The following is a 17,050-nucleotide window of genomic DNA, read 5'->3' as shown; positions in this document are numbered from 1 at the left end:
AAAGCAATGTCATCATGCCACTAAACAATTGTACTTTACTTTAATCCTCAATGGGACCCCATTAGGACCCTTTATATTTTCTAGAAATAGACTGTTATTAAAAGTTTTGTTTGTTTCCTTCTTGTATGACAGATTTTTTAAACTTAAAGCATTATTATTATCCAGCATTTTTATGCAAAGAAATTACATTTATTCAGACGGTCCTTGTCTGCCAGTTCTGATTAATTCATTTTGAAACTTTAGGCATGTTCAGAGTAAATTATGTATTAGAGTATGCTACTACCATTTAAACATCAAAATGTACATGACAAATCTGCAATACTTACAATGAAGTCATCATGGTCAGAGTGCTTTAGGTACGTTCTTATGTTTAAAATAAAAAATGTATAATAATTAAAACATTCAAAATAGTTTCTGCAGCGGTAAATCTTGTACTCTATGTCCATCAGCTCGCTGGCTCACATTACAAAGTATTGATTAGAAGTGGAAAATTGTAACAAAATCAAAGCCAATCAAAGACATGTTTCATTTTCACTAATGGGCAAGAAATCCTCAAAAAAAAAAAAAAAAAAACATGAAGAAGAAGCTGTAGGAGAGCAAGGCTAATTAACGGTAGGAACATCACATTACAAACATATCAGCAGCCTCTTGAAGGTAAAGGTGTTCTCAGGACACTTATTGCACACAAACTTACTCATAAATAACTTCTATCGCACACCAGAATATAGGTCAGTTTCTCCCTTCTTCAGTTTGGTTTAGGCTGTCAGTGTTCAGTGAGTGGGCAGGATAAAGACCATTTAAATTCCTGATCCATCTGCATCAAACATTTCCTTTCTCACGTTCACCTTTGCTGGTGAAAACTCCTCTAGAATAATAAGAACAGTGCAGACATGGAATGTGTACAGTAGAACCCATGACACTGTAAAGCACAGATAGTTGCCTTATCTTTCTGCCTCTTTATCTCTCATCCTCCACCTTGTTTCTACTATTTTCCTCTTCTCTTCCTGTAGACCTGAATCTACAAATAATTTCCAAAAGGTGTAAAGTCCAGCACCATCACCATCCCCCACTGGGCTTTTACTGGAGTCGTTTGCCACGTCCTGCACCACCAAGTCCAGAATCTCCATCTCTGTGGAGTAAACCCTCCACAGAGATGGAGTGTGATTACTCTTTCTTCCTATGTTTTGATAGAAAAAATTACAATACAAAAACAGAGAGGTGGAGATCACATGAGAATGGGATATGAAGGGGATTTCACAGCTCAGTAAGTTTGAACAGTTTGTTTACAATTCCCTTTATAGCAAGTCCCTTGGGAGGAGGTGTAAGCATAAACAGTGATACATTTTCTCAGAGATTTTGCAGATTAGTTAGGAGTTCGTCCACTCAGGAGAAAAAAGTGTAAGTTAAAGTGCCCGCAGGGGCTCAAAAGGAGGAGGGGTGAACCTTGAGTGAGAGTGTACGTAAGATGTGCATGCATGCACGGACACACACACAAACACTTTCAACCCCCTGCAGACAAAGCCTTCACAGGCTCATCTGGGCAGTGCTGCTGGCCCTCAGGGACACACCTCCAAGAGAGATGGCCTGACTAACTCTCCATGGCAACTAATCAATAAGTGACAGTCAGTCAGGACTGACCCGTAGCAGAGTGTGTGCCACCTCCCCCATGTTCCCAGGCTTACACCCCCATAAACTGCACACACACTCTAAAAGACAAAGTGCTCGCAACCGGGTCATTTCTTCCAGGAAACTGAATGTCCTGATGTGTTTTGGATGCATCCAACTGCAATTACTTGGCTTTCAGCATTTTTGGGGGTTTTACGCTAACTACACTGGATGGAGAGCATACACTGGAACAAGTTACCGAATGTTCAGAGTTCTTGACATTAGTGATATGATCGGCAGATTTTGATGGAGCAGATTCGCCACTGTACTATTGTGTGTCTGTCAATCTGTGTTTTATCTCACTGTCCTTAAGAAAATAATCAATATCGCTGGCCTAGATGAGCAGCCTAATCTTCTGCCTTGTATCCCCTGAAGTCCTTATTCCCCTGACTCTATATTGTCTTGCAGCATCTCATACTCACTTTGCTGTCCTTAGGCATACTATATTCATCAGCTCACATACACTTGGCCCAATTTTTCCAAGCTTCCAAGACAGGTCAAAAGCGGGATCAGATTCCAGTTTGGCAAATAAGAAGCAACACTACATGCTCCAGTGTTCATAGACAAAGTAAAGTGTGCTATAGAAAGAGACCATCTGCAGCTGATGCACTTTTACACGACAGTGACTCTCTTGGTTTCCTGAGCTTTCCTGAACATACATTAGAACCAGCCGTTTGTATGTAATTGTCATTACAGGTTATTCAGGAAGAAGCCTCTTAATCCTGGTTCATTCTGGGTTGTGTGCTTTGTGTGTGTGTGTGGTTTCGCACATTTTCCTCCGACCACAATTACAAGCGAAAACAAGTTCAAGTAAAGCTCAGCATTGCTTAGCTGAACAAAATATCAAAGGGCTCTCATCAGAAAAACTCTCCAAACATACAAAAAGAAAAAAAAAAGATTCCTCCCATTTCAGCTGTTCGCGTGATTTGTATTTGTTTTGTTTGGGACAAAAGCGGCGGTAATCCCGTCTTATATTTGACAAGTTTCATATTCACACACACCTGCTGGGACAGAGTAAACACACCTTCAGAGTCAGGCACCTTAATGGATGACCCTCGCATTAGAACCTAAGTCCGGATAACCCCTAAAGCAGGCATGTTGACATGATATTGTACAGAGACATGCCCATTCTGGAGATGACTGATGAGCAGTAGCCACATCACAGCTAACTTGTTTACAGGACATTCAGTCTGTACATAGGTCAATCCTGCACACATGGCTCAGTTTCCCTTTTGTTTAACTGCAGTTATGTAAAAAACAGATTCCCTAAAAGTATAAACAATAATATCTGAAAAGTAAATGTGATTTCTTTTTTAACTTAGGTGTTTATAGAAATCCACAGAAGCAAAGAAGGTCAAGAAAACACAATTAGAGATCAATTATTTATATTATAAATGTATCTACGTGCACTACTCTATAGTTTGCTTTACCTTTGGTGCCTGAAAGTCTATAAAGGCCGTAATTCTACTAATTTACTTTCTTTGGTATTAACGCAGGTAACTCCCTGCTGGGCGGATGCAGTTTCTTGAGTGGCGGCATGCTTGTCTTTGAAGCATTTCCCACTCAGCATTCCTTGTGGTTGTGTGATGTATAATGAGCCAACCACAGCTATCATTAATGAAACATTTGCATCACTCACGCAACTAGTCCGTCAGTGTTCACATAGGTTCATGTGAGGGCCTGAACCTACATTGCTGAAAGAAGATAGGTGGGGAAAAAATAAAATCATAATAATAAGAAGAAGAAGATAAAATGTGACTTTGTGCCGTGTCTGGTGAGGGCTGTCAAATGTGTGAGTTGAGTGGGTGAGTGAATGGAGAGGACGGTGCAGTGGAGAGGGGTGGCTCTCTGTGGGTCAGCCCAGAAGCCCTGACCCCAGGAGGATTTGATGCCATTTTCCCACGCAGGGAGTCGACCTGAGAGGAGCTCGTTAACAACATCTGCCCCAGTTCAGAGAGATTAACCTCATCCCCAACCCCCTTCACCTCTACACACACACACACACACACACACAGCACTTTGCTGTCAATCTCATTACCTCACACAGGTCCCACCACTCCGGACAGGCCTCCCCAAGCTGGACAGGCCACCCTATAGGCCTCTCCGGGCTCAGATCAAACAGGTCTCCTGGATTTACTAGACACAGTAAATGGGTACAGTCTGAATCTGTCATAGGCGCAAAGGCCTTCACACATCGATGAATGTATGGCATAGGGATAGCACTCATCCATTCATGCATTACATTCAGACTGCATTCTTAGCTGATGTCTGATCTGTGTATTAGAGGAGGCTTCAGATTTGAGTCTGAGATTATATAAAGAGCGTGCTCAGAAGGTGTGTTCTTGTTGGAAGCTGCCCAGCCAGTCAAGCAGGAAACGTGATGTCACAAACAGATTTTCCACTCATCACATTGACGTAAAAAGGACAGGTAAAGCACACTCCTATTGGTTAGGCCATCTATTTTACCTATATACTTTCATAAAATGTGCAACTGGCAGGGCATGTTCTGACATAATATGGGGAGAGACCTAAGAAAAACAGGACTGACAGAAACATGGCTCATGGAGCTGCTGCTGTCAAGTCAAGAGTCTGTGTTGGCAGACTGATAGGTGTGCACAGACGCAGAGTGGCAGAATCCACTGGGAATCTGCTGAAGCCATGTTTTACAGGGCTATAATTAGGTTAGTTTTTGGAGAGGGGGTTAAACAAACTGGGGCTGTGAGGTCATAGGCAGATGGAAGTGGGATATGCCTGCACTTGCTGAGTGGGCACAGAGCTCCACATGACAGGCGAGAGAGAGAGAGGCCCTTTGGGCACTCAGCAGGGGGACAGCGAGGGGGTGTGGGGGTGGTGTGGTGGGGAGCCCAACTCAGATGGCCTAACTGCCAGAATATTCAAACGCAGTCAATAGATATGCGCACACCTTCCACCAACCACAGCAGTAAAGTCCTAAATCATCAGTAGACGTTACATTTCTGTGGCAATCCAGGTGATTATAGAAAGAACAGAGTCAAACTGGAGTTATAAGAAAATCTTTCACTCCCAACATATTTATACTTTTCCTTTAGTTGTTAAGCCTAAGCCCACGTGTTGGTGCATTTATCCAGAGAGTCGTATTGGTGAAAGTCATCCAATATTACTGAATTTGATAAATCAAAATAAATAAATATATATAAATATTGCTCTGACGAGACTACGACAAACTCCTCTAACACTGAGCACCAGGAAGAGAAAAGCTGCTTAATTACCAAAAAATGAGTAGGAGAGTGTGATTAGGTGACGGGTGGCTGCTGGCACGCTAGAGTGACTTAAAACCTGTCAGTGAATGCAGGGAGGTCTGGATAATCTTTCCCTCCACAAAGGTGCGTGGGGCTAATCTAGGCTGCTGTGCTGAGCTGTGGATCAAGTCCTAAAGGGGAGTGTGGGAAGGCCAGCGGGACCGCCACCGCTTAGGCCCTCTTGGTGGGCCAGGGCTTATTTATCCTAAGGTACACTGCAACAGCAGGCCAGTCCATTCTTCAAAACACCTTAGCGTCAGGAACAGTACGTGCATTAAAGGAGATTAAGTTTTATAAATGTGGCACGTTTATAAATTGAGAATTTATTGAAGAAAAAAAAATCAGAGCATAGAGAGTTTTCAGAGTCATGACAAGAGTTTAACAGAACCAAGACACAGACTGACAAAGAGTAGAATTTAAAAACGTTTCAAAAGGTACACGAGAACTAAATCTCTTCACATATAAATCAAATAAAAGTTTGAAATAATAAGATCACATTTTGTATGACTGATTGTTAAGTGATACAACACTTTCTGCCAAACAAAGTTGTGAATCAACGATACTTGGTACATCACTGATGCACCAAGTATCGTTAATGAGTGCTGACGCATTAAAGTAAACTTTTTCATATCACATTTCAGATAATATTCTGATAGTATATGGTATAGTCTTATTTAGTAAAAATGTTACCAGTTTAAATACAATCTGAATATGCTTATATAAGGATCTGCCAGTCTAATTCATTTTAGTTTAAAACATCTTAGATTTTTATATTTTTTTAGTTAAAAGTTAAAAAAATATATATACAAAAAGGTAATTATTGTATATTAAAGACCTATTCAAATGAGACAAAATAAAAACCAACCTAAGCAAACAAGTACTTTTACATGGTTTGTTTTCAACCCATCTGACCTATGAAAACTGAGTGAATTTAAGGGAACATACAGCTTTTCAACAAGAGCAAACATTCATTTCATATATATATATATATATATATATATATATATATTTTTTTTTTTTTTAAACAAATAGCCTGTTATCTAATGAAGAATTATGACACTCCTTATTAAGCAGATGTTCAAAATTAGACCAGGAATGAAATTTATGTTTATACCTTCTAAAACAATGAAACATTTTTCCTCTCCTGCTTGTGCTTCTGTGTAAGAAAATCGTAAGTGCTTGAATAACCAACTGATTTGACATTTTCAAAGAGAAAACATTTTTATGAACACATCTTACAAATGTAAATGCCAATTGTTTGGTCTTCAGACGGTTTTGTGAAAAGAAGACTTTCAGTCTGTCTAAGGGCCTATAATTTATTTATTTATTAAATCACCTTTATATCACATTCTCGTCATTCACATTACACACACAGACACATACACACGAGACGGAGTCACAAGTAACGTTTCGTAGAAATTTATTCAGCATTTAAGAATAGAGGATGGTCTTAAAATATGTAGAAACGTCAGTTTAAATAAACCTTTTCGTTCAGGGTAATGAGCAAACATGACACTGTCAAAAACCATCACAGAACAGAATATTTTACAAAAAATAAAACAATAATTGAACATTTTACGTGACAAAACTTCGGGTTCACAAGCTAAAAAACAAAAACAAAACAAAAAACAAGTGAAAAAAAAAAATCTTACTATAAATAAAACTTGCGTTTGCGACCCGCACTGTCTTTACATTTTCTTTAACCTAGTTCACTGGGAGGAAGGGAAGAAAAAAAAAAAGAAAAAAAAAAGGAGACTACAAAATTTGGACACAGTCGAGACAACTGACACTCTACAAATTAAGTGTAAACATTTATGAAACAACTTTCCATCCAGCTTTTCTGAAATACACCAGCCCCTTCACGAGGCCACATGCCTTTTCATAGAGAGAAAATATGGCATCATTTAAAATATAGAAGTCCAATTCTTCTACATAAGTTAATTGCTCGTACTCGCGATAAAAAGCCTCTTTGCAGCGCAATTTACTCTGGCGGGCTCAACGTTCAGTTTCGATCCATTTAAACGTCTTTTAAAATGGACAAGTCAGAAGATAAAAGCGTGTTTCTCTTTTTTAAAAACAAAACTGCTGAACGTTGTCTCTTTAGCAAGTTCAAGTATCCGTAACTTTTTGAAAAAGTTTTTAAAAGTCTGTGTGGGGGGATTTTTGCGTGCTACTCTCAGATGTGGGTGAGAGGTAGCGTTCCATTAACGCCAGTCCCCGCGGTCTGATAGTGCGGATGGACGCTGTGTAACCGGCTGCTCTGCAGGGATGAATGCTCTGCGCTATCCCCGCCGGGAGGCAGGTACATGCTTATCATATCCCTCAGGTCCCCCAAACACGCCCTCTGAGAGTGGGACGTGATGGCCGGCGGTGGTGAGCTCGGCTCGGTCTTGCACACTGACGCCATGGAGCTCAGTCCCATGGCGCTGGTGGTCTGCTGCGTGTACGCCGGAGACATGCTGTATGTGGAAGCTGCGTTCATGTAGGTCTGCGCCGAAGACATCATCGGGTACTGCAGGCCTGCCATCTCGTACCGGTGCATCTGCTGAATCTGTGGGCTGTTCATGCTGTGATGCTGAGGGTAGGGCAGCTGGTCCGGCATGAGGGAGTACGCACTGTTTGTCCACCCGTTCATGTGCGCGTATCCGTCCATTCGCTGCCCCACTGACACAGCGTTGTTGACGGGGTTGGTTCCTGGCGCCAACAGTCCCCCGGGCAAAGAATACTTGTCTTTCTTGAGCAAGGTCTTGGTCTTCCTGCGGGGACGGTATTTATAATCCGGGTGCTCCTTCATGTGCATAGCCCGTAAACGCTTGGCCTCGTCGATGAATGGCCTCTTTTCACTGTCGGTCAGAAGTTTCCAGTCAGCACCGAGGCGCTTGCTGATTTCAGAGTTGTGCATTTTAGGGTTTTCTTGAGCCATCTTTCTCCGCTGACCCCGAGACCAGACCATGAAGGCGTTCATCGGCCGCTTTACCCGCTCCTGGTCGCTGGCGCTGTTGTTCTTTGCGCCCGGCGCCGAGCCCGAGTTGGACTGCGGGAGCGGGGTCTTGAGCTCGGTTTCCATCATGTTATACATTCAGGCGGCTTTTAGTGTTCACTCAGGCACATAAAAAGTTCACAAAATAACGCCAAAAGTCAAAGAGGTAGATGTACTGACCGATCTCATAAGATGATGTTTTTCTTTTCTTTTTTTGGAAAAAAAAAGTTCTGCCTTAAGAGGCAAACGTGCCTGCAGGTGCTTCTAGGTTCTCTCCGCTCAAACTGCTCCTTCCTTCACGGCTCTGAAACAGAAGTCTGTAAACTTGTTCGCCAAGCTCATCTGTTAATAGGCCTAGGGGCCGGACCATGTGATGTGGATTGACAGCATGACAATGAGGACCAGGTAACCAATCAGCGCGCGGCTCCCATATCCAGCGCGTAACCAACCAGGGCACACACTCCTGTGTTTTGGTCAGAAGAGGAGGGAGAGGTAAAGTTTTAAAACAGCAGCGCAACTCCAAATATTCTGGGTTTACAAAATTTTGCAAGACTAAATCAACGAGTATATAAAAGAAATGAACCCGATTTATTTCTTCCTTTTTTGTCTGTGAACGCATCACATTTCTTCTAGTGACAAATTATTTTAGTTTTCAAATTTAGTGCTTATGGGGTGTTTTTACGGATTGTAATACCATGGAGGCTGTAAAGTACCCATACAACTATAAATTCTTAAAATATGAAACCATATGACCAAACAAAAGGTTTGGGATCGGTGTCATTTAATTTGCTGAAGAGGCAGACCCCAACCCACATGGATTTAATAAGTCCAAGTCATTTTAAAAAAAGCGGGATATTGAAATAAAATATGTTACTTGAAAGGAAAAAATGTTTCTTTCTGCCACTTAGTCAAATGTATTGCAAATCTTCTGGAAAAATTGCCTCCTGACATTAGTTTGGGGTTTCGATGGTGTCATGCTCAACTGATGAACCTGAATGTTATTCTTACGTGTTTTTTCTTAAAGTTTTTTAAAAATTTCCCAGAGGTGTTGAATGATTAAATGATCCTGTAGTCACTGTGAAAATGAAATCCATGCAATGAGTTTTTGATACAGAATGAGGTTGATAAGGGCATTTATTTAGGTTTTATAAATATAATAAAAATATACATTTTGAAAATAAAATAAAGCATCAAAAACAAGTATATTTATTCTGTTTTATGTGATGATAGAGAGATTTCGTACTTCCAAATGTTCCAAATGAAATTAATCGAAATGTTGTGCGTTAGGATCCCAGCACTGGGGAATTTTAATACATCAACGACCTCTTGTGGAGGGGACAGGCTATCTCCTCGGTCCCTGAGGAAAAGTTTAGTTTGAGTGTCCCTCACGTAAACCGACTGGCGGCCCTAAAAATTGTCGCCAGCTGTTGGGTGACTCGTTTTCTCTCATCGACGTTAATGGTTTTTAAAATGATTTTCAGGGAGTGTCTCCTTACAAACGACTTTGGCCATTGATACCAATCACTCAACTGGGCAAAACTCACACCTGCTAATGATTGGGAGCAAATCGCCCATCGAAAACGCCTGTTAACACCTGAGTATCGACAGGGCTCTTCAGGCGCCGTTCTGCTATGCGCATATTAGAGGGTTTCACACCTCACAGCTTTGAAACTTAAAGGGCAGCTGCTCAAGGCCCACCATGTACATGATGCGAAGGGAGTGCAGGCATTTCATCATTTGTCACCATCGGTGAGAGCAAATATTCAGACTGAAAAGCCAGGCTCTTTCTGATTTATAGGTTTCTACGAGCTACCGATAACATTCTCCAACTGTTTTATTTTCCACTTTACTTAAAAAAAAAACCCTCAAACATCATATTTAAAGCACTTTGAAAAAACGTTTACTCTCACGACAGATATATATATATATAAAATTAAATTTAAGGTTTAGACACACACATTACATAATATATATGTTATCTTAGAAGGAGGGGACTGTAGCCCATAGACCCAAGACCGTAATAGTAAATCAGCTGAAAAGAGACATCACTTCATGAATTTAATTTCCACGTTCAATGGGGCGTGACAAACAGAGCGGGAGCAATAAAACTAACGTTCAATTAGTACTGGTCTAATTCTCCGGGACCGGTTATTTGTTTATCGGGGCGAATCTCAGTACTGATCCGCTTGTAATCTGCTTATGGAAATTGACCGGTGGCAGAGAGAGGGAGAGAGGAGGAAAAAACACGCAAAGAGTAACCCGGAGTTTGATAATGAGGGCCTCTGTGCGGCTAATTTCCTAATTAAGGAACCGAGGACCACCAGCACAGTCTGCTCTGATTCAGACTCAACAAGCCTGACGGCCCTAAGGGGCTCTCAGGGCGCACGGCTGCAGGATCCCACTGTTGAATGTTGGGAAATATGTGGATGTCCTGATGGGAGGATGTAACGAGCTTGCAATCACCTCAATCGGGTATAATTTAACGTAAAAAAAAAAAACAAAAATAAAAAAATGAATGAATAGCGCGTCAGCCTAAGAGCGAAAGTTCCTCTCAAAAATTCAGATTTCAGCGCAGAAATTAGTCGTTTTGTATTTTTAGTCAGAACACACAGGTTATGTGTTTATTAAACGCAAAAATGTGTGTTTAATTCTTACATTTATGTTCTTGCGGTAGGAGCTACAGAAATAAAGGTCTTGTGCAGAGTTTCGGCCTTTGGGCCAGCAAATAAAAGCAAACAAAGGATTTATTAGTTCAGGGCTGGAGAGGAATTAAAGTTTATCCAGTATGACAGACTGACACAACGACACATAAATGCCTGCTTTAAAATATAGTGCTCCGAACGCATTAGAGCTTTGTGGTCAGACAGCAACTTTAATAATACACGACAAGGCGCAGGCGCTGCATGCATTCAGCTTCCAACACCTGATAACAGATGAAATTTATTGTTTTGAATCGTGCTTTTATTGTTGCAGAATGAGCTTACAGTTCGTTGTTTTCATTTCATTTTTTTTTTACAGTTCTCAAACAAAGCAGATTGTTTTTCATTATCAAAAGTCGCACCTCAGATCCACAATAAACATTTTTACGTGTCCATTTTAGACCCCACGACCTCCAGAATCAATAACTTTCTTTTTGTTTCAGCTCAGTGACTGCGGACAAGGCCTTTGAGAAACAGTAATTAACAAAGAATGGCTTTTCAATTACAGCCACAATGGAAACTGTCTCATTAAGATTTGCATGATTTTTTTTTTGGACTGGGAATGCAAATGAAGATGCAATTTACGCACGGTCTGCTGTTCCTATTGTGCGGCGTGAATGGTTGCGTCCTCCCAGTTCAACACAGGTAAAATAATATTCACGGGTCATTTAAGGAATAAAAGTGTCGCTATTATCACCTCTTTATTACACAAATCTGGGCTAGTATCCCTAATGGTAATTTGACGTATTTGACCCGTATATCAGTAAACTGCTTAAAATGTTTAACGTCTGTGCGTAATGCAGAATCATGGCCGGTGGAACATTTTTACTCCCTTAACTGATGACATGGGTTGACACAATTTGGGGGGGGGGAGTGTGCATTTGTCTTTTTTTTTTTTTTAAATCGCAATTAAGTCTTAAAAGTCTTTAAAAATCCTAACTCTATAAGGATTGTGCATTTTTATTCCCTGCACTGCTTTGGAGAGAGAGGGGGGAAATAGATATCAGCTATGAGCCCCTCTAGCAACAGGTATTTATAAATTAGTTCTTAATAGCTCTGCCTGCTTGATCTATTAGGAAGTGGAGCTTTCCCTAATGTGAGTCTTTGGTTTACTTTGAGATGTTATCGAAGCAGAGGACTGCACTCTTACAGCACTCTTGTTTGTCAGAAAACTTTAAGAGGCAAACAACAAATTAATATAAAATACCTCAAGATTTTTTTAATTCAATGAAGTTTTCATTTTATCATTGGAACAAATTAAATATATTTTATATATATTTTAAAATCTTTGCAAATTTCCTCCACAGTAAGGATGAGCAAGAGACCTTGACTTGAATAAGCACATTTGTTTAAAATTGCTGTAAGCCGGTGTTCACCGCCTGCTGGCAGAAACATAAGACAGAGAAATCACGGATCAGGGCAGAAAATAAATAGAAGTGAGGTCTTTGAGAGAAACATGTTTTTATCACTGCTCTGTCCTGGACTGTTCCCTCACAAATATGCCATATGAAGCATTTTAGTTCTCACGAGGGAGATTGGGAAAGCTTCGAGTACAGGTAGATCATTAAACGTTCAAAATTTCCGGACGCTACTCTGACAATCGTTTCCGACTCAAGACCATCTGAGGCTGTGAAAGTCTCCAAGTTCAGTTATTAAGGGAACAGATGGACGCTCACACCTTCAAAAGAAGCAAAACACACACTTAGAGGACAGATGCATCGATTTTCAGGAAAGCTTTAGTGGAATGTTGCAAGTCCGTCATCAGGAGGACTCCAGGCTAATGGAGAATACGGCATTCTTCCCTCCAGTGCAGCACAGTAATTTGTGTTTTCATTCTTTGTGCTGGTTGGGCAGAGAGAAGCCCAGAAGTGTTCTCCCTGCACTCAACAGTCACCTTGTTCATTTCTGTGGAATGCATACTTCCTACTTATTGCCCTCTGCTTGTAAAACAACATGCAAAAAGCTGCTTGCCTCCTGCCGCTGCCTGTGAAGACTGCTTCAAATTTGAGCCTCTTTTTCTCCCCGGCAGGCCAAGCATGTCCTTCCTCATTATGTTCTTATGTGAGCAAGGCCAAGGCTGCTGACACAGACCCAGTGTAATCTCTTTAACCCGCCACTGTCATAAGCAGACAAGGCGTGACCACCCAACACTCTGCTCCATCTCACTTAGCCAAGGGAATAGTTTTTCACCTCATCGCCTCACACTCCTAGGCTTGTAGCTGCTTATCATTTAGGGATGCACATCTGAAACACATTTGATCGCACACATCGAGGGTTAATCACTGTTACAAGACCACTCCATATAATTACGTGCAGTTAAAAACTCACTGACCCCTGCAGTTGCCATAATTGACGCAAGCCGTTTTTTCACTGGTTATTGACTAATGAAGCCAAAGCAAATGAAATTACATCGCAGGAGAGGACATTGGTGGAAGCATTTTTAAATGAATATACAATGATTACTAGCTCCTTGATGTCATTTCTTAGACAAAGACTCTGTACGTTTACTTCGTATTAGGGGATTTGGTATATGACGCGTTAAATGAAAAATAAAATACTAAATTACTGTGAATTATAAGCTCCTATCCATTGAAAGCTAATTTCAATTCAGTTCAAATTAAGCAGAAAATTTCAATAAATGTGGTTTTGCTTCTAAGCCTGTGGGTGAGGTCTGCATTAAGCCATCGAGTGCAAAGTCTGAAACTGCCTCGACTGAAGCCCAGTGCCGTTTCCATTTATAGTGAACATACAAACCTTTCATCTCATTTGCTCTTTTTTTTTTTTTAAGAATTATGAGATGCACTCATGCACAATAAATGGTGTGCAACAAAAGACAAGAGTGTAATTTAAGTCTCCAGATATTTTTTCCCCCCTGCAGCAAAGTTATAGTAGTCTGACAGCAAGCTGTTGCCTGATTTTAAAAACGCCTGCACGTGAATGGCATTATCAAGCACTCCTATATGATGATCATTTTAAGTAATGTTAATGCCTGACTAGCTAATTACAGCACTCATTATTTTCCATGTATCTGTTGAATCATTGCCATGTTCAGTTTTCCCCAAAACAATGGAAACTTCCTCCGTTTTTTGTTTGGAAGAAAGTGCTGAATCGTCACTTTTTGCTTTGCGCCATGCCCAAGCAAGCAGCCCTCTTTTGTTTTAGCCATAATTGAGATCCCAACTAATCTAGCCTCTTTTTTTTTTAAGGCAACAGTCTCTTTGTTAAGCCTTCATTAGTTTAAGATAATATTGTGAGAATGCACAATTAATTTGCAGCGTAACTTTAATTAATTAAATACACCCAATTTTGTAATGTGATTAATGCCGCCAAGTTGTTATCTGTGTCCTCCTCCAAAATGAATATGTAACAGCGATACTGCACTGAGCATTAATTGCAGAAATTGTGGCATTTAAGAGCCAAAAACTAGGTGAGGTAATTATAAGAGGTAATTTATTAAATCTTAAATAAAGAAACAAACAAGCATTAATTGATATATAAATCATGAGTACCATAATGTGTAATCTGGCTGTGATTTGGGAGAAAATGACAAATCTTTGTTGCATGCCAAGCACTTGATAAAGCAGATAGCGGTCATAAATTTAGCAGCAGTCAAGGTCTCATTAAAGGAGGCATAATTTAATTAAGAGTTAGCCATCGCCCTCTAAATATATTAATTACCTTGAGCATGACGAGATAAGTGCGGTGATTATTGCATATTTCATTAGAGTACGTCTTCGGGGAGAAGAGCAAACTAAGGTGGGAAGCTGGCTGTGTTGACAAGATAATGGATGGGCTGGCCTGAGATGAATTTGGTCACCTTGCCGTGGGTTGGAGCTCGGAGAGGTGAGACAGAGGACAACACAGGTACTCAAGCATTAAGGTTTCCGCCTGTTTACTAGGAATTTAATTTTTAGACTTTATATATATATATATATATATATATATATATATATATATATATATATATGATTAAATCTCTGTAAGTCTCTAATCATATTTGAATAAATTATTTTTCCAAAGCATTACATAACTATTACTTCAAATACATGATATAAAAAGGTGAATTTAATTTAAAAAATGTTAAATTTTTATTATTAAAAAAATCTGAATGATGCTAGAGCTCATGTCATTTTAAAAAGCACATTTTTAATTTTAGTAATGATTCAAAGTAGAAGTTGCTGTATTGTGATTTGTGTTGTTATATAGAAAAAAAGAAATAAATAAAAACTGTAAGCGTAGAAATAAGAAAAAATCCTGCTTAAGTGTTATTACAAAAGTCAAAACTAAATACTTCTGCCTTTGTTCTGAGTGGCGCAAGCTATTACGGTGACCTAATAATGCTCTATACTTTTATATTCCACCTGTATCGACTTCGCTTGTCCCTAATATAGCCAAGAGTTACCCTTTTGTGCCAACTATTTTGTACAAACCCATCCACAAACACACATCCAGACCAGAAGTGTGCAGAAGTGTGCAGGGGTGACGGCTCATTGCCCCATAGACTGATATGTCAATGGAACATACAAGATGTTGCCGCTGTGTTGGAGAGATTTGCAGCCTCGCTCCTCTCCCGCCTGACAGCAGGACAAAGAGCCTAAGCTACTATTATCTGGAAGCAACCTCTCATTCTTGCTTTCATCCTTCTCTTCACAAACATAGATGTATACAGAGCTCAGCATAAAGTCACTGATGCATCCAGTGTGCGTGTCAGAGAGGACAAACCATAACAATTGGGGGTAGTTTTAACATTCTTAAAAGTCAAAATAATTGACTATATAGCATTTTTTGAATAAAAGAAATGTAGCTTGCACCACAGTGATTATTTTATGCTTTTCCTATATTTATTTTTTAATCATAACAAAGATTCTTTTTATTTCACGTGTTGTAACTTTTAGGTCGATTCTGCAGGATTTGACCGCTCTGCTTTTTCCTGAAATCTAAAATGCTGCTGTATCTGATTAGAATAAAACCAACAGGTGACAAGACGGCAAAGCTAAGCTTCCTCGACTCAAATTAGACTATGTCATAACAAATATAGCATATGTGAACACACAGAGCTTCCTAACCATCATTCCAAATGCCCCCTCCCTTTTTTCTCTCTCTCTCTCTTTACTACTAACCTCCTCCCACTCTGGCCAGAAAATTGAGGACACTCACCAACCTCTCACTGCTTCCAAGGCTGCTGCTGCTTCCCGATCCCCAGCTGACTGCCAGCAGGCCCGGGAGCAGAACCATGGACTCTAAGATGGCAGGGACATCAGCAGCCTACAGCCTCAGCCCAGACTCCATCAACAGCCATTTAAACAGGAGTACCTCCAGCAAGGCAGCCCTCTGTGCAGTAGAGAAATAAAAAGTGTGAGAGCGCTGGGCAGTCACCGGTATGGCAGTGCACACTGCAGCTGAGCTCTCCCTGCTCTGGGACCCATCTCATTCAGCCAAGATTGCTTCATACAAAAGTTGACAATGCACCAGTGAAAGCCATTGTTGATATTCAACATTTTTTAAATAGCTGAGCAGAATAGACAACATGGCAGGCTGCAAAACTTGGCAAGGGAAACTGACCTGGAGCTTCCCGATTTGAAAGGGTTGCCACGCTGGGCGAGAGGAGAGAGCGCTATTGTGTTAAAAAAAAAAAGAAAAAGAAAAAAAAAGAGGGAGAGCTGGTGTGAAAGAGCTCAAAAAACAAAACATCTCCCATCCCAGGAGAGCAGAGTACAGCAGGAAGAGGACAATCACCCTGCACAGTCACGAGCATATATACCCAGAAAGAGCAGAACAATAAAAGGTATGCAATCGGATCCAATTTAAGAACGGGATATTATATTTCTCACTTTTGAACCAAACAATGAAGCAGCCCAGTTAGTTGTTGAAAAGCCTGAACATACGTCATACCTCACGTTCAATATTTTTGCCTTGGCCACTATAATTCATCTTCCATGCGTTGGCTTGGCAAACATCCAGATGAATGCCTTTCAGAGAGAGTGATCCATTTCTCTAATGTTGCACACATGAGAATGACACTGCCTGGTGTTCCTAATGGTGTTCTGTTTCCACTATTGTCAAGCTGACAAGCATGCAGATTGATATGGACATTTAAGAAGCCTTTAACCTTCCTCATGTTAAAGCATCACAGTGCTGCTCGTGCCTCACAAGCTATCAATACATCTAATGTAATGTGTAGGTACAGGTGTGTGCGTGCCTGGTAGCCCTGAGGCAGGTCTCAGTGTTGTGTTTCGTGCATCCTTGTGTTTTGCGATGGGATGGGATAGGAAAGGTGAGTGACACACTATTAGCTCTCCCCCAACCCCACCACAAAAAAGCAGCTGCAATGCATGCTGGGACAATTCTAATCAGCTCAATAAATGACTGCAATACTGTAAACTTTGTGTTAGTGTAACTTAAAAATGTGGTAAATTAATTCATATTCT

At 40.5% G+C, this 17,050-nt stretch overlaps 1 protein-coding gene across 1 annotated transcript; it reads right to left on the bottom strand.

Moving 5' to 3' along the window:
• Positions 1-7,119: 7,119 nt before the first annotated feature.
• Positions 7,120-8,022, bottom strand: sox3 (SRY-box transcription factor 3). Its single transcript, XM_085372795.1, has one exon. The coding sequence runs from the start codon at positions 8,020-8,022 to the stop codon at positions 7,120-7,122; it is 903 nt and encodes a 300-aa protein (XP_085228921.1).
• Between the last annotated feature and the right edge of the window lie 9,028 nt (positions 8,023-17,050).

This window comes from Diplotaxodon limnothrissa, linkage group LG2 (assembly GCF_057381915.1).
Source record: "Diplotaxodon limnothrissa isolate DT_005_m linkage group LG2, D_limnothrissa_male_GT1.1, whole genome shotgun sequence".
Taxonomy (NCBI): domain Eukaryota; kingdom Metazoa; phylum Chordata; class Actinopteri; order Cichliformes; family Cichlidae; genus Diplotaxodon; species Diplotaxodon limnothrissa.
Note: the sequence above shows the minus strand (reverse complement) of the source record. Positions and strands in the feature narration are given on the sequence as shown.

Bases quoted from the DNA above. Each gene is read 5' to 3' on its own strand.
- sox3 (XM_085372795.1), bottom strand. From the start codon at position 8,022: ATGTATAACATGATGGAAACCGAGCTCAAGACCCCGCTCCCGCAGTCC.